At 42.2% G+C, this 24,526-nt stretch overlaps 2 protein-coding genes across 3 annotated transcripts in view; one reads left to right on the forward strand and one right to left on the reverse strand.

Annotated features, from left to right (window-relative positions):
- LOC310777825 (signal transducer and activator of transcription 1-alpha/beta-like) overlaps positions 1 to 3,168 on the forward strand; it is a 32,011-nt gene extending 28,843 nt beyond the window's left edge. The window contains exons 21-24 of the mRNA XM_083638178.1: positions 978 to 1,163; positions 1,614 to 1,674; positions 1,824 to 1,890; positions 1,991 to 3,168. Of these exons, the coding sequence (XP_083494304.1) occupies positions 978 to 1,163; positions 1,614 to 1,674; positions 1,824 to 1,890; positions 1,991 to 2,065 (389 nt within the window). The 3' untranslated portion in view covers positions 2,066 to 3,168. The remainder of the gene's footprint in view (positions 1 to 977; positions 1,164 to 1,613; positions 1,675 to 1,823; positions 1,891 to 1,990) is intronic.
- A 1,412-nt stretch (positions 3,169 to 4,580) lies between these two features.
- LOC310778516 (glutaminase kidney isoform, mitochondrial-like) overlaps positions 4,581 to 24,526 on the reverse strand; it is a 75,796-nt gene continuing 55,850 nt past the window's right edge. Inside the window, exons 13-19 of one of the 2 annotated variants that reach the window (XR_014552776.1) lie at positions 24,122 to 24,253; positions 19,017 to 19,109; positions 11,289 to 11,350; positions 9,669 to 9,745; positions 8,805 to 8,868; positions 7,147 to 8,222; positions 4,581 to 7,094 (exon numbers count right to left, since the gene is read on the reverse strand). Coding sequence is in view for 1 of the 2 variants with exons in the window: in XM_083638966.1 (XP_083495092.1) it covers positions 8,075 to 8,222; positions 8,805 to 8,868; positions 9,669 to 9,745; positions 11,289 to 11,350; positions 19,017 to 19,109; positions 24,122 to 24,253 (576 nt within the window). In the remaining variant the exon portion in view is untranslated. Of the gene's footprint in view, positions 8,223 to 8,804; positions 8,869 to 9,668; positions 9,746 to 11,288; positions 11,351 to 19,016; positions 19,110 to 24,121; positions 24,254 to 24,526 lie in introns of both variants that reach the window. The other variant, XM_083638966.1, reaches the window with a different exon arrangement.

A 24,526-nucleotide genomic window follows, 5' to 3' on the forward strand; every position in this document is an offset into this window, starting at 1 on the left:
AGCCCGACAAAAAAAAAAAAAAAAAAAAAAAATAGGAGGGCCCCTTCACCCCGAGGGCCCCGGGGCACCTGCCCCGGTTGCCCTATGGTTAATCCGGCCTTGATGGGCGGACATCAAATTCAAAGGCCTCATCCATAGTCTCGAAATCAGTTAAGTATTCAGCCATTACTTAGAAAATCTTTCAGATAACAATGAGCTACACTTTCGGGGCATCTGGGTAGTGTAGAAGTAAAAGCACTCGCCTACCACCGCGGAGACCGGGGTTCAATTCCCAGCAGCGGTACTTCTGGCTTTGTCAGGCATTCCTACAGACACAATTGGTCGTGTCTGCGGGTGAGAAGCAGATGGGGTATGAGTCCTGGTCGCTGCACTAATGCCTCCTCTGGTTGGTTGGGGTGCCTGTTCAGGGGGGAGGGGAACTGGGCGGAATAACGTGACAGGACACGCTGCGTCCTGCCAGCGAAACTCCTCGGTGTCAGGTGAAAAGAAATGGCGACTGCACGTGTCAAAAGAAATATGTGCTATTCTACAGCTCTCCCCAGATCAGCAGAGGGGGTGGAGCAACGACCGGGACAGCACGGGGAATTGGCCAAGTACAGTTGTGGAGAAAATGGGAGAAAAAGCCGGAAAAATAAATAAATTATATAATAATATTTGTTTTAAAGCGACGCTTTCTGTAGTAGCTCCAAACAAACTCCTCTCGTCTCATCTGAGTCACGTTTCCACAGCTGACTTCCTGCAGCAACGCAACTCTCACGAGACTTTGATCAAGTGGAAGGTAAATACAATCGTTTATTTTCTGTCTCTTACTGTATATTATACAGTAAGAGAGATTGATATTATACAGTGTATAATATCAATCTGAGCCGGTCCGTTGCAAAAACAAGCATGTTATTGAACGTATGTATGTACGTACGTTATATATTATATATATAGCATATATTATGCTCATCATGTGTGTGTTGGTTTCTTTGCAGAGAGCCATGTTCACGCTGTGGAGCCATACACCAAGGAGAACCTGAAAGCTGTGAAGCTGCCAGACATTCTGAACACCTACAGCCGTCTGACAACCCCAGGGAACGTGCTGAGGAACCCGCTGCTCTATCTGTACCCAGACACCCCTAAAGACTCTGCCTTCCAGCGCTACTACAGTGAGCAACCTGGTACTGCTCTCCATTGACTCTGTCTGAATGGGAAGGAGTGAGAAGGCATTTCTCTGAAACTCAAGACGGCGGTAGTATTACCAGTTTGGTGTTTGGTAACTCAGTAGCAGGATAGTAAACATCTTGGTTATTTTCTTCAACTAAGTTACCACAGTAGAAATTGTCAATATAAATACACAAATAGAATAGAAATTTGAATTAAATTAAAGACCCCCCCCCCATGCATTTAAGGGGTTTGGAACGGACGCAGGAATTGACATATATAACCAGCACATACTGACATGCAAAGCAAATGTGAGCTGCATCTACAGTATCTGTATGAGCAGCAGTAAATTGATCCAAGTGTTTTAATGTGACATAATATAATATTTGTAACACATATTTTAATCATTCAGCAGTTTATGAATGAAACTACTGTAATCTAATGACTTTTGACCTTTGTCAATACAGCAGTGCCAACACCTACTTTGATTGACGGTTACGTGCCCCAACGATTCCATTCTGTGTCACTGTAAGTATGACCTCGCTAATTTAATAACAATAATAATAATTGATAAACATCAAAAATCTTTGAGCAACCATGGCTTTCATCATAGATAAGAATGGTAAGAGTGCAAAACCCAGAGGTTGCGTTTGCCTTTGTCTTGTTTGTCTCTGCAGTAGCCCCCACACACCACCTCCGTCTCCACCGGAGATGGCCTGTATGGAAATGGACATGGACACCTGCGTGAGTTAAAGTACATGCTATCATTTTATTGTCCAATTTGAGTCAATAACATTCACCACTCTTGTTCATGTAAACAATGTATCCTCTTGTTTCCCTGTAGACTGGAGATCCTGATAAAGACTTTAAAGCGCTCTGGACTGATGTTTTACTGGATGAGGAGGGGAGAGAGTTTTAACTGGACTCTCAAGCAACATTTCTCCAGCGACTCCATCAAGCCATTGAAATCTTTCAAGCTGTCTGTCAAATGTACTGTAGACTGTGGGCCCTATCTTCCGACAGGCGCTATCCCCTAATAGCGCTTGCGCACGTGTTTGCGCGTGCCTTAAGGCAGGGAAGATAGCAGTCCGCCTTGCGCCGTCCGCCAGGTGTTATGCCGAGTTTTGCACCCCAGCGCCGGCAGCATCCCCACCTCACGGGAGCATATTGTAATGATTTATACAGAAATTTAACTGTTTAAAAGTGATATAATTGTCTGGTAGACGTGAGCTCCCTGATTTCTAAGTTAAAACAGCCCCGAACTATGTTGGGGATTTGGTCGGTCTTAACTACCAGAATTATTCACAGGCGTGGCCAGGCAATGCTGGGCATTACGTCAATCAAAACCAATCAGATTCCTGTCTCGCAATGGCTGTTTGTGCGAGGCATGCAATATGCTGTAATTCTCTCCATGCGTAATAGTGTACTCACTCGTGCGAGGACAGAGAGAGCTTATTGACAGATCGTCTGTGGTGCCACAACGGCCCTCCGGCTTATGAAGGTAAATAGCCTATGTCCATTGTCCAACAAGTTTTCTCGATTAATTTCCCTCTTTGCGATGTGATAAAAGTTTCTCAGTGAGTTATAGTTGATTGCCTCACTGAATTATCTGCTAATACCCAATTTTAGCAGCATAATTTGATGTCTTGGCGTGGTAAGGCTGTGCGTAATGACATATCCAAAAGGAATTCCACTTTCCACTGCGCTGCGCTGCGCAGAGATTACGGCTGCGCTCCCAGCGCAGCGAGGTATTTGTGCGTAAGAGGTCCTTTTCAAAGCTCTTAGCGCAAAGTAATTGGGCGCTGCTGACGATAGGGTAATGCCATCTATCCCACATTTTAGCGCTGAAACGCCTGCTTTGGCATGGGGCAGCCAGGGCCGTAGCCAGGGTTCCGAAATAGGGGAGGTCCAGCAAGGGGCGCCGCCGATTTTTTTTTTTAGTTTTTTTCCCCCCCTTTTTAAGCCATATTTAGAGTAATATATCATTTTAAATCAACATTAGGATTATACTGTTGTGATGTCATTATTCAGTATATTCTCTTTCATGTCACCACCTGCTCAGCTCTCCTGTCAACATAATTGTAACTAACAAACACAAACTGTTTTAGCCAAATTCATATCAAAATGACACCTACAAACACAGGTACACAACCCAAGCCGTACACAACACACAAAGTTACTTAGACAGACTAGACACTTACTTTCTTGGTTGTTGCTAAAAAATCTGTCAGTGTGTGTCACTCACTGTCTGTCGTTCACTCGCTCACTGTCTCGCAGCTCGCTCACCTTCAATTATCTCGCCAGGCAGACAGACAGTCATCACTCACCACCATGCTGCTGCTCTCTCAGAATCAAGTTACCGCGGACGTGGCGTCAGATGACTTCCTGCCTGACCTGCCTTTCGTTTCAAAATAAAAGCGATCCCGTGTTTTTCATGCTTTTCCTGTTTTCCATGCAGATTGTTTTATTTTTTTACAATCTTCGTTCTCAGGACACTCTACAATTTTCTGTTCCCAAAGTCCGAACTGAATTGGGGAAGAAAGCTTTTAGGTTCTCTGCACCCACCGCATGGAACAGTCTGCAGTCTGATCTTAAACTTAATAGCTTAGTAACCTTAAATGGTTTTAAGGCTATGGTAAAATCTCTTGAGAACAGGCTGTCTGTATGCAAATGTTTTATTTGATCATTTTAATGTTTTTCAATTGTATGTGTTTATGTGTTTGTTTGTTGTAACTTTGTGTTGCTGCTGTTTCTTGGCCAGGTCTCTCTTGTAAAAGAGATCTTTGATCTCAATGGGACAAACCTGGTTAAATAAAGGCTAAAAAAAAAAAAAAATCTCTGAAATATTAAAAAAAATCTCTGAAATATTAGGGGAGGTCCGGACCTCCCCGTCCTCATAGCTAGCTACGGCCCTGGGGGCAGCCAATGCCCAGTACAATTATCACAGGCATGCGCTTGTGTCCGCCCCCAATTTGCATAGCGCACGGCGTTAAACGAGCGCAAACGCTAAATTTGCACTTTTGGGAAGATAGGGCCCTGTATCTTCAACTAGTCACAATTGTAGTCAAGAATGTATTTCCGATATAGCAGGAATCAGTTTATACTTATACTTTATCATGTACACCAAAGCTTTGGGAGACCTGGGTTCAATTCCCAGCAGGGGCACTTGCGGCTTGGTCAGACGTTCCTACAGGCACATTTGGCCGTATCTGCGGGGAGGGGAACTAGCGTGATCCTCCCACTTGCTACGTCCTGCCAGTGAAACTCAGCGGGTTAGGTGAAAAGAAGGCTGGCGACTGCACATGTATCAGAGGAAGCATGTGCTAATCTATAACTCTCCCCAGCTTGGCAGAGGGGGTGGAGCAATGACCAGGACAGCAGAGGGAATTCAGGGGAGGCTTCTTTCTTTGGGAGGGTAAGTGAAATGTTATATGGTCTCTCCTGATTCTAAATATAGCTGAATCGCTTGGTTTAACCATGTAAAACTTGAAATGTCTATGGAAAAATAAATGGCAGATTAAATCCCTTAGTGTGGATGCCGAACCCAGAAGACGGCGTGACTTTGACACTCAGGGAGAAAATGGGAGACAAATCTGAAAAGAATCTTAGTGAGGTTGATGGAAAAGGGACATGTAAACAATACTGATTCAGTTGAATGACAAAGGTTTGCACACAAAGAATGAATTGCAAGTATGCTGCATCTCAGGTATAATCAATGGAATAAGTCATCTTTGCTTTTTTATTCTGTCCGTATTTGCTCATTTTCACTGCGCTGAAGTTTGATTATTTTAACAGGAGTTCAGTCCAAACTGCACAGATTGGGCAGTTTGAGCATGAGGAAACAAAGTTGCTCTGTAAAGGAAACAAGAACGCTGACATACATATAATATGCTTTTGTTTATTAAAATATACATCATATATTTTTGTTTCAGGGCCAAGATTAGTACTATAATACACCTTTTTGATACTCAACTTCATCAAGCAGAAGGGAAAACATGTCCTGCAGCACATTCGGAAGTCTCAAGTCCTGACTCATCTGTCATAACTGGGTCAGAACTTCAGCATGACATGAGTTACTGATAATGCAAAATAACCCCACCCACGCAGAATCCTAAACAGTTTGTTCAGGCAATGTAAGATGAATAGTTTAGTTAAGTTGAACAGCACTACTGAAAGATTGAAATCCCTTTGAATCCTTGAGACCGCCTGGTTTTTCTGTTGAAACTGCTGCTCTACTACAGTCATCAAATTGTTTATATTTGTCTTCATGTCACTGAAATAATTATTTGCACTGCAAAATTGGCGGAGTGAGCTTTTGACTAAAAGTCTTCTGATGTGACATCTAAACTGCTTTATTGTATAGAAAACTGAGACACTAGCTCCAAGATTGAAAATCTCCAGAGGAAAAGTAAAGTAAACCCTCAAGACTGTACTTTTTCTTAATCCATGAGAGCATCTAATGTTTCTTTAGATTGCCCATTCGTTTGTTCTTTGTTTAAATTTTGTCCCGGAAGTGATGTTACTTGAGCATTGTGACATCACTGATGTCATAAGCATGTGACATCATCAGTGATGTCATAAGAGCAAGTGAGCCCGCACAGCGGGCGAGCTGCAGGGCGGCCAAGGGAGCAAGTGAGCCTGCAGCGCGCGAGATGCCTAGTGTTTGTAAACAATCAGAACAGATAAATATTTGAAGTGATGGGGGTTATGAAAGTTGCAGCGCTTACGTAAAAGTGAAACACTTTTAGAATAAATGTACATCAAATTTAAGTCGAACAAATATTGTATTAGTTCATACATTTTTTTAACCAATTGTCAACATTCCCAAAAATACTCTTCTATGGTAAAAGCAACTATGGAAACCTACAACATGTAACTTTAAATAAACTTACTTGAAGTGACTGTAAATTCATTCCACAATGATAAATTATAATAATGGTAATAGCGGACGCTGAAAACATCTCAGTCTTCCATGTAAAACATTCATTGCACAACATTGTCAGAAGAACAGCAGTATACATTACAATCTGATAAATTAGTTTAACTTTTGGGGGACAGAAGACAAGTGTTACACACATTTATACTGGTTTTTCTTTCATACTAGATTTCATTGGAAAATCTCATAACGCAAAATGTTTACATTCATAGACCGTGATTTGAATCAGCAATGGGAATTGTTCAGGTCGGGGCTACATTTGTGTCAATCACAGGAAGGGAAAACTGAATCGACTTTCAAAGATTTCCTGACCTTTCCTGGTTCTCTTTGAATTGTTCTAAACAGGAAGCTCCGTCCATCTGACAGTCCAAGTAGGGTGGAAAAAAGAAGAAGCAGCAAATCCTGCTTTAGCCATATTTGATTTGTATCTTGACCAAAGGCACAAGAGCTTAATGAGAGAGAGAGAGAAAAAAGACTTAACATTACTAGTTAATACAGTATGGACAACAGAACCTTTACAATTAAAAAGGAATGGCCGAACTGGAGGATCTGGGCTTTTCTGGGGTCCTGACACTGACATTAAAGGACTAGTCAAAGTAGACGACCAGCCTGCCTGAATGTTACTTGTTCAGATTACCATACTCTGTCAAGGTTGAAAACAAATAAAAAACATGACATAAAAAATGTTAATAAAGCATAATGAAACCATCTTATGCCCATTCTAAATGCAACACATTACATTTTAAATGTGTTAATACCCTTTGAAGATTTCCCCTACTAAGAAATGAAATAACGAAATACCGCTCCCTTTGCCATAAGAAGTGCAAGTGTATCAAAGCACATTGAATTAAGATGACACTCAGCTGGTCTTCAAAGGAGAACAGACAATCCATCAGCATAAACCTGCCAAAGACCTGCATCACTCAGGACTCAGGAGAACAACTGAACACAGATGTGGGTCTATCTGTCTAAGCGAATGAGCTCAGTGCATAAGGAATTACTCATTAACGACCTAATTTGCAAATATTTCTGTCAACGTACAACATGGTATTAATAATATTAACTATCTTAAAACATGGAGCAGCAAGGAGAAGCATTATAAAACAATATTTTACCCCTCGTTCATTATGCAAATGTTCCAAAATCCAATTGCATCGTCTTCTCTACAGGGGAAGTTGTGCTAGCAGGTGTTACGTTTTTGTATTGTTCTTGAATTATTGTGCTCACAAGAATGTGTCCATATACTGTACACACACACACACACACACACACACACACACACACACACACACACACACACACACACACACACACACACACGTACACTACTGTCCCACATATTGTGTCATAAAACCAATGAAAACCTGGCTGTGACGCAGCCTGCAGCATGTGACCTGCCCAACTACATTATTATAACTCCCATCAGCTGCTGGTTTCCATCTACTGCTAAATCTGAAAAAGGGCAGCAACGCACCGGGGAACTGATACCAGCATTTATCATATCTCAGAACTACAATAGAGTATTGAGTATAGAATATTACACAAACTAGACCTGATCTAGACTAACACACTGATACAATCTATAGCTTTATCCTGTAATAATTTACCTCCAGATTTAATTTACATGTTGCTTAATATCATTTCAGATATTGTATCAGCACTTTAAATAGTACTGGGGAGTCTCTCTCTCTCTCTCACGCACACACACACACACACACACTACATTACAGCAGATGAGAGGAAAAGATTTGAAGTAGAGAGGTGAAGCAATATACAGCCTGAAAGCAAAGCACACTTTAAAACGACTGCTGCTACCAGATGGGACACAGAAAATAATACAGCAATTCAGCACACATTTCAAACGTACGAGCACTACTGTACAAAGTTGTTCCAAGAAAGCATCACGGTCCACCACAGCGTCAAAATCTACAAGTCTTATTGAGGCGTTTCAGCAGCAGCAGTGGCAGCAGCGCTCCCCGGTGGCCAGGGGGCCTACAGCAAACCGTCCAGGTTCTTCTCTGCACTCTCCTTGTCAGTGGCGGTGGGCTGTGGGCTGTACTTGTTATGGTAGTCCTGCAGGATGGTGACCACGTCATGGTGGCCGAAGTGCAAGGCTTCATCCATCGGCGTGTTCCCCCACCTGCACAGAGCACATAGGAGCATTTATTCACAGAATTCCATCGGCAGCACGACATTGAGATCTCCCCATTAGAAATGAATGGGAATTGTTGGGAATTAAGAGAGTGCCAGGCTTCATCCATGGGTGTGTTCCCCCATCTGCATAGATAGAGTATATCTCATTCAGTATCACTAGCAGCCAAAAAGTACAAAAACAGCAAAGTAGAAATTAAAGGAAGTTTTACATAAAAACAAACAAAATCACATCCCTACTCTTGGCTTTACGGTTACCCGTTAGAAATATGCTGTTTCAAAGTAGACAAGATGATTGACGTGTTGAGGTGGGAACTTGATCAAACTGAATAGGGAGGCAGGTGGAACTAACCGTACACTTGACTGCTCCAGGGGCCAAAGTTGCATAATTCAATTAGCTTAATAACATGCTTAAAGCTGCAATTATTAATTGCAGCTTTAAGCATGTTATTAAGCTCAAGAGAAAGGGATGAGAGGGAGGGATTGTCTTATTGTGAAAGCAGAACACAAATGAAAAGAGAGATAGAGGAAGTAGGAAAGGCCCAGACGAAGACGAGCAAAGTGGGCTCACCTGTCTTTGGGCACTGGGTTCACCTTGCAGCCCTCCAGCAGGAAGCGAACCACCTCGCCATGTCCTGCAAGCACAGCAGATGGTGGAGTTACATAAGGCATACGTGTCGTGCACTCACACTCAAACCCACGCAGACACCTCAAACACTACACAATGCCCACAATGAAAATAAGCAAAAACCCTTCAAAGAAGAGCACAAAACATGTATAATACTAGATAGCAGTGAAACAATATACATTACATTAGATTACATTACGTCATTTAGCAGATGCTTTTATCCAAAGCGACTTACATTATCACATTTTGTCAACAGTAGAGAAATCAACTATGCAATACAGTCAATGTTTTTATTGGTAACTATTGTTATTGTGTGCTGCTGGCTATAGTTTTGCACTTTATAGTGTTGCACTTTACATTCTAATGGCTTTTGCTGCTGTTGCTATTGTTAGTTGTTGTTGGTAAGTATTGTTGCTGTTCTTATCTTTTAGTGGGTGTATTGGATTTATCTTTGTGTTTATTTTTAGAGCTGTTTTTATGTCTTCCTTGTGAGAGCTGCTGTAACGAGTAAATTTCCCCACTGTGGGATTAATAAAGGCAATCAATCAATCAAATCAATGACAGCTAAGACTTTTTGATGGAATAGAGTAGCACTTGTAGAAAGTACCGGTAGTTTGCGAAGCAATAAGTAACATTAGTTGGGGGGGGGGGGGGGGGGGGGGGGGGGTTTAAGAAGAGGGAGAAAGATGTTCATTCAAGAAGGGCCCAGGTGTAGCTACTAGATATAATACTACTGTGGACTGATTTTGATGATCTTATTCGTTTTCTATAAGATTGACTGATAGATTGACTGTAGGCTCACACTACCTTCTGCTGCCGCCACATGGAGCGCTGTCCTGGAGTCATAGTCCCTCTGCTCCATGTCCATGGATGACAGTGCAAACCTACACACACACAGAGACACACACACACACACACAGTGTCTGTGAGGTCCTTCATTGACTACATTCCCTAACCTAAGGCTAATTATAAAATCACCCACAAATTCATCTGCCTAAAATAGGCCCTTAAAGGATAAGGCTGGTGTTTTTAATGCATTTCTTACTGTCAACAAACCCTATGAAAATAACAAAAGCAGCAATGGTTTTTGTTCTGCCACCCAAGTTCAAACCGTAAATGTTGTCAGTACAGAGAGCATACATATGCCTACATATTTGTAGGGATATCCGACACAGCGAGCGCACCACTGTGGATGGATGAGCAGTGGTAATGCAGGCCAGGCAGATAGGTCTACCTCTGAATGAAACATGTGCTGTCTTGTCTGCGGAAACACATGTAGCCGATGATACCCAATGAAGCCATAGAAAGGATGAAAACAACATGTCACAGTGCCATGCATTTGTAACCTGGTGCTGCCAGATGGTTTGATGGGCTCGCTCTCGCTGTTGTCACACCAAAGCCCACCCATAGCTGCCTCATAGGATGCTGATTGGTGCGAACCACTGCTGGTTCAAATTCAAGCCAATAGAGACACTGCAGAGCGCGTCATCATTCAGAAACCATGCCCAAAACGGGGGAAAACAAACCTCCCAATCCTGGCGTTCTCTTATGTCGCGTGCATGGTCACGTGTTGCACACAAATATTGTATTTACGGAACATGAACACTCCAACTTACTTTACTGACAGCTAGATGCACATTTTTCTTCTCGCCAATTCTCAATGGCTTCCTTGTTTTGCTCTGGAGTACAAAAAAACTTTAATTGTCGATTTTTTACATTTGTTGTCTGCGCAGCCCACCACACAACAGCTTTTAGCTATGTTTAATTCAAGGAAAATGACGCTGGTGTTTGGAAGTGAATGGAGAGCTTTCCCCCGTGATGGGCGTGGCCTATTTCATGCAGTGTCTCTATAAATTGGAGCGTGGTAACGTGGGTTTGTCGTGTGATCGCGATCTCATGATCTCGGGTGAATCCAGCTGCCTCGCAAGGTTACTGCCATTGCTTTGGGCAGCAGACTTCATCATCGTGATGCACCGATCCAGCCGTCTTTTTCCTCAAACAACTTAAAGTCGAGCTGAAATGCCATGTCCAAGTATTTCCTCATCCCCATGAAGTGGCAAATTGAAACTTAAGAGCGAAATTTCATGGCATTAAAGTTCAACATCTTTCCAGCAGTTACCTCTTGCTGCCTTTTGGCGCCGCCAATGTGTGACGTTGCCTAGTGCAACTTTAAAAGAAATTAGGACCGGCAAAATGTCCTCGCTTTTCCTCATCTTTCTATCCCTGTTGTGACTTGTGACGACATTGTATCTCAAGACAATACAAGAACACAGTTTATATTTTAGACATTTAACTGACATGCTTATCAAGAGCGACAAAAGTGGAATAAGCCTGAATTCCTCGGTCACCAATATGACACGTTAGCAAACAGCGAGGGGTGCGGGTGTGTAGAAGTGACTTGTGAGTGCGAGGCTGCGAGCTGCTTACCTCCTCAGTGCCGATACGTCTCCTGTGTAGGCAGCGAACAGGAGGTTGATGACAGACTTGACCTGCGGGGGGAGACAGAGAGAAAGGTTTGTGGAAGGATGAGCGAGTCATAGCAAGTCACCAGCCGTCTTCTGCCAGCTGCAGCAGCTAGGGGAGAAAGATGACGTCACATGACCACATTAATATAAAGCTTAGCTCGTATAAAGAAAGGGTTAATTCCTACATAACTTGTGTTACACATTCCATTTCAAACCAGGACTGAGGGGAATTCAATTTCAATTTAATAATTTAAAAAAAGTTAAAACAGACTGCAGCTCATTCTCATTCTATATTGGATATTACTGCTTTCTTGTGACAGAAGTTTGTCAAAATAAAAGTTTTGAACCAAATCCACTAACTGAAAGAGAATTCACCTCAGCCAGCCCCCATTTCAACACAAGTTACATTATGCACAGAGATCCCTGCATCAGTTGAGACTTACCCAGGAACAGGAATGACTCAATTCCTAAGCAAAACTTCAATGGCAATGGTTGAAATCTTTTGAAGAAAAATTGAAAACGTGAGGATGGGAAAAATAAAATAGATGCTTCTTCATACAGTATACCCCTAGATATAACATTGCAAAACATAAATATCATAAATATATTGCATATTACTGTACTAGCATATTATATAAGAAAACTAAAATAAACTGAAAAGCTAGCCTTAACCCAAGAATATTTTGAAATAAAATGTTGGCCCATTTTAACTCAGAATGGACATGTCTATGGTGAGAAGTTATGGGAGACAGATACTTTGCTTTTTGTGGCAAGAGCAACTGAACTTTAGATGTAAATCTTTCTCAAATAAATGGGAACATAATGGTTAAGACTTTGGTTGTACTAGAACTTTGCAAGTACATGAACAAGAAGCATAACAGCCAATACTGAGGCCTTACTATGCAGCAAAAGAAACAGCGGCCCATTAAACTTGCATCAGTTACTCCAAAGCCAAGCTACATGTACTGTAAAGCAAAGCTGCCCACTGCAATAACCAACAGTCCAGGATTGAGAAAAGCATACATTAAAGAGCAAGAAAGATAAGGATATTTTGCAAAAGATAATGTAAAAAGAAAATGCAGAAATGAATAGGGCCCGACCGATCTATTTGAGGGATCATTGGAAAAACTTTGTTTATAGAATATTGGCAGATATATCGATATTGATTTTTTTTTTTACTCCTCAATATCGGTATCAGCCTCAAAAAACAAGTATCGATCGGGCTCTAGAAATTAATGCCAGCAAGAAAGAAAGATCAAGATTACTACAGAGCTTCATTTCACCCAAATAAAAAAGCGTTGCCACATTCAGGCTCCTTCAGAGTGAGTTAATGGTTTCAGACAGGCCACAGCCGTTCCTCTCCTCAAACAGGAATCAGCCAGCCTGTAAAGCAAGGCTCACAGCCATTACCTGACAAGAGGCAAACAAGCTGAAGCACAAGCAAGAAAATCCCATTGACAATGAGAAGCAATACTACACAATGCACAGAAAAGAGCAGGTCAGAATTTAGAGTTTGGATATAAACACATACACAAGGGAACATCTGTTCATATAGTTTGTAACTTCTTATCTGATAGTTTTCACTCTCCCAGTTCCTGAAATAACTTTAAATTCCTTTGGGGGATGTCCTATCTCTTACAGCACCGACGCCCTCTCTCATAAGCAAGAGGAGCGTCACATCATGGAGTCATACGCCATACTCAAACTGTGTCTATTCTGATTCAATAAAGTTTGTTAAAATTATATTAAGAGTCTCTCATGATTGAAGTGTGCAGGGGAGATGAAGGAGATCAGAGTACTGTATAAGGTGTACTCTATCAGACTACAGACAAAAGCTTTTAATTCAAGCCACTACTCTAGTTAAGCTATTTTAGAGGCACAAATGTCTCAAAAACAATGAGAAAATTGAAAAAGTAAAAAGTAAGCGAAAGAACAGCTATGGCCATAGAGAAACTGATGTTGATGAATAATAGTGCTTTATTGAATTTTATACAAGGGACATGAAGGCAAAAAATATATATAACACCAACTTCACTGTATTGTTTGCAATTTTCACACAAATGTAATTTATTTGCTCAGAATTGTTTAGGAAGGAAGACAGTCAATGTTTTACCATCGGCTTCTTCTGAACTTCTATCTTGTATCAGTTTAGCAAACGGAGCCTCAACATACAGCATTACAGCACAGCGGGTTCAGTCGTGAGCTTGGAAGTGCATGGTTCCCTCCGTCTTTGAAGATTATTTGAAGATATTGAGATTTTAAGTTTTCAACTCCCATATAACAATAATAATTTAACCTTTTTAATTTGCATTTTTATACATTTTACCCTCTTAAACATTTTCAAAATATCTTACTACAGCCACAAGTTAAGACTTGTTTTTAAACCTACATACGATTTTCTTATCAAAATATAATAACCTTACAATTCCAAGCTGACTAAATTGTAATGGTAAAAGCTTTCAATTTTTTATATGCAATTTTCATAGCACAAGGGATAAAACTGATGTCCAAGACACATTCAACATAAATACATGTGGTAGGTGGTAGGTGGTAAACTTAAATACCGGTATATGGATTATACATGATTAAAAACAATTAAATCATACATGCAAGATGGAGAATGACAATCCAAGGGGAATCAGACATTTTAACACTAGGAAACCAGGAAACATGACATACATGATATGAAACCATAAAATCAGAAGATTTCAATGGAAATACTGGTACTGCATTCAAAAACCCCTCTGTCATGAGTTTGATTGTAGGTAGAAAGAATCATATTGTAGGTAGAAATCACATTTTCAGGAGTAGAAGAAGGTCAGATGATTGTAAAACTTCAAGTAGCACAACTCGTTTACCCTCATGTATCGTAACATCAACCCCAGAATAAAGGACACAATTACACAAGGAGCACCGTCGCACATTTTACACGCCTGTTAAAACGTACTGAAACATTCAAAACCATTAATCATTCAGATTTAAGAAAGGTCAAGCAGATTTGGATATTGATCCCCTTTGGTTGCAATAAGGTAAACCCATCATCTCCTCTTACTGTATCTCTATATATCTCTATATCTGCATCTCTGAACTAAAACAACAAACTCTATAGCAGCAAAGAAGGAAAGACTTGCACACAATTCGAAAGGAGAGACGTGTTCTCCTCAACTTACTTTCCAGCAACGATAAATTCAGACAAAACCACTACAGTAGTTGTGTATGAATGCCATCATGGTGTAGCCTATTCATGATTTTTAACTACCGGTAACAGAAACATGACTCTACTTCTCCCCAGTCAATCAGACAGACTGCTTTCCTTTAGCTAGCAGAAAGCAACCAGATATGTGCATTAAACTGTTCAATCAATGGACCTCATTCAGCCTTTTATTCACCTTTTCTCATACTATAAATTAAAGTGTCGTAAAAAAGACTGAGTAAATGCCTTTTCTAGCGTAGTTTCCACAATTTTTCAGACGACTGAAATGAATGACGACAGAAGCTTTTGAATGCCTTGTACCACAACACAATAATGAGTAGGATTATGCACACATAAAAACATCAGTAGAAGTCAAAATGATGACTCAAAAGCAACAAAAAAGTATTCATAAAACAAGGAAAGGACCTATAAAAATAACAATAATAATAATAGGGTATTATTGTCTCCAGCAGCTTTGAGCTAAATCAAACACATTCACAGAGAACACATACAGTAAATATACAGTTTCAACAAGAGAGCCAAAGTCGATGTTATTTCCTGCTTCAGCATGTGCACCACGAGATTTCATTCGCCATTATTTTCCCATAGACATGTGACTCAGACAAAACTTTTTTTTCTTTTTTTAATCTTTTGGTCCAAGTGAAATGTCCTCTGGTCTCTCCTGTTTCTACAGAAAGCTGAATCATTTGGTTTGACTAAGTAAAAATATTTTTATAAGCAATTTACAAAATGTCTTATGGGAAAATAAATGGCGGATGAAATCTGTTAGTGCGTATACATTCAGGCGGTGTCTCGTCATAGACGTGTGGTCAATGGGTCAGCGTGGGGGAAATCCTCCCGTTCTCCCCATTCAGCATAGTTCAGCATTTAGCTGCTAGCCCAGCCCAGACAGACAGGATCGGGGATTCAACCCCCGCAGTAAACGCACATCTGAACAGACGTCTATGTACCTGCTCTTGAATCCCCCATCCCGTAGTGTAGAGCCACAGCACCTTCCGCTGGCGAGTCAGCCCATTGAGATATATTGGGGGAGGGTAACCAGCATAGCATTCGTCCAACTGATACGATACCGGAAGTAAGGTGTTGTGGGTATTCCCACACATACCAAAGCAGGAAGTGACGTCAACTTTGCCTCTCTATGGATTGAGTAACTAACAGATCAAGCCCCCCCCCCCCCCCCCCCCAAATCACAGCAGGGTGACGTGTAAGGCTTTTTGCTGACATGTCATTCATGTGCAATTTATTCATATCACTTTTTCTTAGGGTAGACAAAAGCTAAAAAATAAGAAATAAAACTTGGAACGTCTGAAGTGTATAATCGATACACATTCTGGTCTGCTGTTGACTATCGTCACACACACACACACGCACGCCTAAAGGCTACACCTACCTTTATGTACATTCTCAGAAGTACAGTGAATCATGAGTATATGGAAAGAAGTCTTGTTTCCCTTTTGAGGATGTCACAAACAATACAGAAAAGGTAAATACCGCCCCATCTGGTGGAGTCAGGTTACTGAAAAGGAGCTACTGTATGTGTATACATGTGTGTATATATACTGTATACACTCAAAAGTTTTAACACATTTCTGGTTATACAGATACACATTTCTGGATCAGTGGAGTTTGGGCATCTAAAAATCAATTGGATAACTGTCATTAAATATGATAGACCCAAGTTTTAACACTGTCTGAAGAGAAAACTTACTAAACTATCTTCCTATGTATTTTCTGAATAGTTCCGGTACCAAGATGATGTTTATATTTGTTTGTTTTACAAGCCATCATGAAGCTTGTAACCAGCACACCTCATCTAAATCTCAAAGTTCAAATGTTCTCCTATATAAAAGTAGCTTTACAACAATGACTCTGCTGTAAAATCCTGCCATTTCCCCTCTAGACTAAGGCATTCTGCGCATATTTGGCCCAATGTAAACACACTGTAATGGTTTTGGAATGCAGCCTAGATAAAGTCAGGACTGGATCAGGCAAGCAAGAGGACTTTTAAGACTGTTATGACTTTTTTATTTATCCCCTCGCAAGCTACAAGCCAGTTCAACTTTTAACTAAACCACAGCGAATGAACACCCCCGAATCTGCCTGACTGGAGCAATACTACTGGCACGTCTAAGCTACGCATGCACGCATGCACACGCACACGCACACACACACACGCACACAACTTTTCACCCAAACTCAACAGCAGCTCAGAATGCGCTACAGCCTCTTTCCCCTGCGAGTGGCAGTAGGTGAATGAGAATAATCAAGTCAAGCAAGTCTCCCTCTCCAAAACACGTTTGTCTCCTCAAACTTTCAGCCTCCAAAACGCTTTTGTCTCCTCAAACTTTCAGCCTGCCAACTCACTTCTTGCCTTCCTGAGCTTTTTGGTTGAGCAAACCTTTCTTTGGTTATCTTGCCGCAAACACCCACATTATCACCACCAGATGAATGGAGAAATCAGTCTAAAGTATAAGGAGAGTAATGGTCCCGGGACAAATACTCTTACTGTCAAATAGGAAGTTTGATTTTACTGCAGTCTCGCTCTCTCTCTCTCTCTCTCTCTCTCTCTCTCTCTCTCTCTCTCTCTCTATCTATCTATAGTACTATAGTGATATTGATCAGAATTCTGAACAAACAGTAAAATCACCAAAAGAGGTTGACTTTGTGTTGATCTCCCCCACCCCCCTATAAAGGTCCAGGATGAAGATGTGAAAAGCAAAATACCTGCATTGTTGTTAGAGAATACATTTGAAATCTGTTTAAACTTTCGGGCTCTTTTGTTTAAACAAGAAACAACTTTGGTAAGTATCAATACAAAAACAATTGAAATGGATACAATACTCATTTGCAACAGTATTGATACCAGCAGTGCTTTCCCTTATTAATGATTGATTTTTCAGAAAAGTATGGAAATGTAAGAAAAGCACGACAGTATGAGGGTGAAACAGAAGCCTAACCGCTATGCTGTACATCAGATCCTACACACTCTAAGGCAGCAAGGAGGCGGAGCCTAGCACTTCATTTGTAATTTAGAGAAATAAAAAATAAAATAAGTAACTAAAAAAATATAATAAAATATGTAACTCATCTTTAAGACCTTTCATTGCAAAAAAAGAAACAAAAAACAAAAGAAAAAAAATCCAAGACCCTCCACAACCGCTTCATAAGCATTAAGCAATAAATACTCTTCATAATTTATATAAATATTTGAAGTTGAGGGTGCAGCAGAAGGGGACAGAGGAGAAGAGAGGAGAGGAGAGGAGGTGTTGGTGTTGGTGCGAGAGGTGGGGGTGTTGGGGTGCTGGGTGGGTGAAGAAGGGGGAGTCTCCTTTAGTTGCGCTCCCCGGCACTTTCCATTCTATAGACTACAGTGGAGATGGAGCTGTCCTCATGCGACTCAGTGGGCGAGACTTTTTTCCAAAGAGGGGCTTTCAGAGCTAGCTCTTGTTGGAGACTCTCGTAATCCATGGGGTTCCATCCGAAGGCATTTGGCTGTTTCAATCGACACGAATAACAAATTAGTCTGTGCCTGGATGCATTGTCTAATTTGTGGATTGAGTATACGTGGGGCTAAATGTATCAGTCTGTGTGTGTGTGGATGTTTCACTGCCCCCCTGTGATTCATTTAGTGAGCTTCAAATTACACGCCTCTGTCTGTATTTGGAGTAGTTATGACACTGAAAGCCTTAGTATTTTCATTTCCCACAGAGAAATTTCATTCATATTTTTTACCCACTTAAGGAAAAGTCCACCCTAAGATACAGTACACTGTTCTATATTATCAGTCTGTGATGAAGTGCGGCTTTTTTGGTGCCCCCATTTTCTCTCAACCAGCCTCTTCTACTTCTACCCCAGTTAGTGATTTCCTACATTTCAACAACCCCCAGAGAACAGGCGTGAGCTTGAACAACCCCCAGAGAACAGGCGTGAGCTTGCTGCAGTTGGCTCTTGGTTAAAAATGAAGGGGAGCAACAGCGATAGCATAATAAACAGCAAGAGAGCCAGAGTTTTCCCCCAGTCAAGAAAAGGCGAGTCATTCAGAGTGAGTTGACTCAAAACTAAACACATCTCATGGCTGCATTGCATTCTGGTCTATTGGTGCATTCTGCTCGATTGGGCTAAGGAGAACACCGTCCTTTACCTGCTCATCTGATATGCTTCAAAATCAATTAAGTCTGTACTTTTTGCCACACAGACTTCAAACATGTCATTTCACAGGCAAGGTTCTGCCCAAACACTTATGGAGCTTACTGCATGTCGTCAGCAAACCCCAACAAATCAAAACAAAACAGTTCGGTGTTTAGCCTCAACAGAGCAGAACCCGTTAGATCTGAACTACCACAACCTCCGCATCACCTCAAGTCACCAGCAGCACCCTCTGGACAGAAGGTGCACTGGTTACCGGCAGCGATGAGAGGGGTGGGTGTGTTGGTGTGGGGCGGTTTGTTTGTGGCGACTAGACGTCGGCAAGCTTACCCGCTGGTCCCCTCCTTCCCTGCGGGGGTCGTGCTTCTTGGCAAAGTGCCTCAGGTTGTCGTAGTTGTGGAAGTTGAAAAGCTCCACAAGGTCCTGCAATTAAAGGAGATACAGATCAGGTTGAATATAACAATACAAGTTAAAGTGATAATACGGAAGATTTTCATCTAAATAAATGTCGGTTAAGTCCCTATCTATCTGATAGTGAGTTAACACAATAGTGATTGAGCCTACGGCCCATTGATGGAAGCCTTTGCATTTTCAGTATTACAGCATTTTATGAACTTGGTGTCTGTGGCGACACAGGGTGGGCGGAGCTAACACAATAGACTCACTCTGTAGGTTACTGTAGGTTCCTGACAACTCTTGTGTGAAGTAGGATAACAAACTACTTTTTTCCGGTCTCTGCTAACATTAGGGGTGGTTAATATGGCCGAACAAACTGACTAATGTCACATAATAACAGTTTGGATCTCACCTGCAATTACCACTCATCGCCAATAGGTGTCACCCAAGAGAACAAAACTGAAATCTTCTGTATTATCACTTTAAAATAATATAGAGAAGCAATGCAACTTGTGAAAGGTCCACACTCTGAGGCACGTTTCATCATTGACACTGTAGCGCAGGCTTGCCCAGGCTGGGGGGCACATGGGGTCTGTTGAAATTAAAACAGTTCCCAGGAAGATTCCTATACATATTAAACTGACTAATTACATCTTAATTAAAAAAACATATAGAAATAGATTTGGACTGCATATATAACCCAATGAAAAGTCCAGGGGCCAGTTGCACCAACTGGTCTTACACTGGTCTTAAGCTAAGTTGGTCGTAACTTTACGACCTAACAGCTACGCCGGTTGCACCAAGACGGCTTAAGCCTTCTTTTCACTACGCCCAGGCGTAACTCCTACGCCTGGTCAGGAGGAGGTGTAGCGCCTGCCTGTAACAGAGATCTCCGTGTCTTATCAGCGGAGACCGTTTTGAGTCCTTACCCTCATTGTTGTAACACAGCCAGTTCTCCGTCTTTTGAAGCATGATGTTAGATTACAACGAACTAGTTGTGTGGCTTAGCCTTCCCAAATGTTGCCGTTAAGTTTTTTAGAATTTAATACATAGAATTGGGAACGTTACATTAAATTTAATTCAGACTGTCTGTCTGGCTCAATCGCTGCCATTTTTCCCCCGGAGCGAGGGAGGGTGGGAGGAGTGTAGTGTAGTGATGCACATACAGTAGTGGCTGAGAGAGCTTAGTGGCACAGTGCACTCCAAGCAGGTCGCGAGGCACACATCATCCAATCAGGGTGCATTCCCTGGCAATTCACATGGACGCGCATTGCTACGACCGGCGTAGTTAAGACCAGACGTAAGCCGTGTTGGTGCAACAGGCGTAAATCCACTCTAAAGACTGGTCTTAACTAAGACTGACGTAGGAGTTACGACCAGGCATAGTTAAGACCACTTGGTGCAACCGGCCCCAGACAACTAGCCTACCATACACACAGTTACAGATTAAAGTGTTTTAACATTTGGGTTCCTACAGAGTTGACACATCTGGTTCTGCAAGTGAATTTCGATGAGCTATCAGATTGTGGGAAATGAGGGAAAATGAAAACGGATGACAGACTGAAGGCGGCGCTCACACCGGTGTCAGTCCAGGTGCAACCTAAAACAAAGTTAAACAGGTCCAGTGAAGAGGCACCACTATTAAAACCATTAACCATTAACGCAAGTGGTTTGCCAATACGCCCGATTTTCACAGGCAATCAAATGGCTGTAGCAGGCTCATCTTAACTAGAAGATCTAAGCCTTAGAGTCTAAGGCATCCATTGGTACCAACCATGTCATGCTAGCTTGTCAGGAAGGCGGCTAAATAACGCCACAAAGCTTAGCAAAATTTTGGCGAGGGGAAAACTATTTCAAAAGGGGTCCCTTGACCCCTCACCTCAAGATATCTGAATGGAAATTGGTTCAATGGGTACCCACAAGTCTCCCCTTTACAAATAAGGTAGCATTTTTCACAGCCTAGCATTAATAGCTTGTAGATTGATTATGTTTTCTGTTGATGCTCATCACAGTTTGTCTCAACAAATGTGTTATGCATGCAAAATACTTGCTGATACTGATGAGTATGGGAGAAAATCTTGGCAACTGGCTTTTGGGTATTTTGCCTCAATATTTGTATGTGGATGGATTATTAATTTGCCGTATGCCCAAGGTCACATGCTCTGTTCAGAGTCAGATTAAACGGTTGTGTGGCCCCCGGAAGACTTTCAGATTTCAAAGTGGGCCGCGGCCCATTCTTAAGTTTGGGAACCCCTGGTGTAGATTAAATAAATGCATTTATATTGTGAGCAAGAGTGGTGGCTATGGATGACATACTGTAACTCCTAATGTACTGCATGGGATGAGTAGTTCATTGCATCTTAAGAGAACGACATGTACTCATGACCTCCTCTTCCCATACAATGTTTACAGCAACAAGCTCGGTCCGGCCTCTATATAATCATTCATCAAGCATCACTTACTTATTAAAGAAGTTGGGCTCGTCGACAAGAAAGAGAGCCTTGATAAATTAGTTCAAGGACACTGTTGCTCCTGCCCTTAATGACCCTATCAATTATTATTATTATTAATGACCTTGTCACTCCCTCTCTTTGAAGGTCCACTCAAAGAGGATAGTGCTGCCAAAGAGCGCCACAGGAAGCAAGTGGAGGGTTTGATTGACACGCCTGACAGTATGACACACGCCTGACAGTATGACACAGCAGTTTTATATGTACACCACAGACACCACTGCTTTAATGTGGAGTGCAGAAGAAAAACCCCTCCTGTCCTTTTGCAGCAGAGTTCCTGAGTCTGAGGGCCTGTGTCCATCTAGCGTCTTCTCATCAGCTCCGGCATCTTTTTTCAGTTGTTTCCAATGAGGAGCGAGCGTATGCGGGCGCACACGGACGTCTAGAGAAAGTGCGCTGCATCCAGCGTCTATTTTCACAGCGCTCCGGCGTTTTTGTGCGCCCGACTCCCAGCACTCCCAGCTGAAAATATTTTAACTTTTCAGAAAGACGCTGGTGTCGGGTGCTCCTTTTCTGGCAACTAATCATATGGAAAAACTATCGCAACTGAGACAGAAAGGCTCAATTGTGGGAGCAGATTGGCTAGACACTTAATATTTCTGGTGAGTGTTGAGCTAAATCACTGTATGCGTGTTGTTTGCTAATGTTAGCTGTCAGCTATCAAGCTACTACCGCACTGAAATAACGTTAATTTCAGACTGCTTCCTTGTTTTATTGTGCGCTGAGATCAGCGCTTCCCAGCGTACTTCCAGCGTTTAACGGTCGGAAAAAGACGCTAGATGGACACAGGCCCTAAGTGTCTTGGTCTGAAGCAGCATGTTGATGTTCCTACTCAGACCAGGGGGCACACACTTGATCTAGTCATCACTGACTCCACCCCCATGAATAATCTACAGGTCTATGAACTGGGTGTGTCTGACCACAAGGTGGTCTCAATGGCCTTGACATTCTTGTCACCCCCTACTAGACTAAATGGTAAATGGCCATTTAGACCTTACCGTCAAATGCTTTTCCGGAAGTGGAAAAGCATTGACCCAGCCACCATGACTACGGACCTGCAGCACATCACCGGCCCAGCCTCTGCATCAGTGGATTAATTAGTGGAGCTCTACAAGACATTTTTGAGCAGTGTCTTTGATCTCCATGCCCCTGTCATGTCACGTGAGGTCAATTTTTCACATTCTGCCCTCTGCTGGTGCACACATGAACTGCAGGAAATATAAACAGCTGGATGTGTCCTGGAACAATGCCTCAGACACTCTGGGCTCGCTGTCCATAATCTGGCCTTCCGTAAACATCAAAGGGCCAAGTCCCTTCAAGATGCTGGGCCACAGTTCTACTCCAAACTAATCAATAACAACCCTGGTAACTCTAAGCATAGTTTGTCCTCAATATAAACCATCTCCTGAAGCCACAATCATCTTCCCCAATTGAGGCTACAGAGGAGTGATGTAACAGCTTCATTGACTTTTCCAGAGCCAAGGTCAACAACATTCGTTCTCTGATGTCCAGCTCTTCCTCTCTGTCTCCTCCTGCAATCGACCCCCTGTCTGGGAGCTTGCCATCCCTCCCATATTTTACTGGTGTTCAGCAGAGCCACATTGAGGAAATCCTGAGAAAAATGAAACCCTGCACTTGACTCCATTCCCACAGCTTTGCTCAAGTCATACATCCCCATTCTCAGCCAAGCTGTCGCCCTTTTCCTTCAAACTGGTCTCAACGTTGCTGGCATCCGCCCCCTCCTCAAGAAGCCCACCTGGACCCAGAGGTTATAGCAACTACAGGCCTATCTCCAACCTAGCTTTCCTGTCCAAGGTTAGAGAAAGTGGTTGTTTCTCAGCTCCAGCCACGTTAAACACAAAAACCTATTAGACCAATTTCAGTCTGGCTTTCGCTCAGCCCACAGCATCAAAACAGCTCTGCTCAGGGTTACAAATGACCTGTTGATGGCAGCTGATGCAGGATCACCATCTCTTTCTGATTCTCCTTGATCTGAGCGCTGCGTTTGACACGCTAAATCACACTAACGGTATCCTCCTAGAGCCCCTCCACACCACCATTGGAATATCGGACTCTGCGCTCAAGTGGTTTCAGTCCTACGTTTCCGGCACGACTGAGTATGTCTCACTGGGAGGATGCAAGTCTAGACTGCTCCATGTCACCTGTGGTGTTCCGCAGAGGTCAATTCTCTCTACATGCTCCCCCTTGGTCGTGTCATCAGCAGACATATGGGATGCCTTTCCATTGTTATGCTGATGACACGTAGCTGTACATCAAAACTGCCCCAAGCCCTGAGATAAAGCCCTGGATGAACAACAACTTCTTGTTGGCACCCCACACCAGGTTCAGTCATCCCCCATACCTCATCTCACTTTTGCCGGTCAGGACATCCCCCTCTCCTCCTCAGTCATTAATCTAGGTGTTAGGTCTGACCCTCATCTGGCTTTTAATGACCATTATAAAACATCTGTGCAAGACCACCTATCATCTCAAAAACATTTCCAAACACATGTTTCGGACATTACGTACCGTGCAGAACTGGATTCCTCTGACAGAGTTGCCCATCTTGTCCAGTGGAGGCGACCAGCACATAATACCCATCACGTTGGGTACAACCAGCAGGATCCCCCCTGATACCCCGGACTTGGCTGGCAAACCCACCTACAACAGGGAATGCATACAAATTACATACAAGCAGATCTGCTACATGAGTCTGCCAGTGTCGTCACAAGCACACAACACTGAAAATGGAAGGAAGGAGTGATTGATTGGGTTTAATCAATTCCAACTGTATTATTAAAAGTAACTAAAAGATCAAAAGTGACACAAAAGTGATGGTAGTGGATGCATTTTTATCCCTGGAACAAAAGGGAGTAAATCTCATGTGTATCTGCCATTATTAGAGATTTCTTTGAAAAGCTCAACCATATTTTC

This window comes from Poromitra crassiceps, assembly GCF_964638095.1.
Source record: "Poromitra crassiceps genome assembly, chromosome: 6".
Lineage (NCBI taxonomy): Eukaryota > Metazoa > Chordata > Actinopteri > Beryciformes > Melamphaidae > Poromitra > Poromitra crassiceps.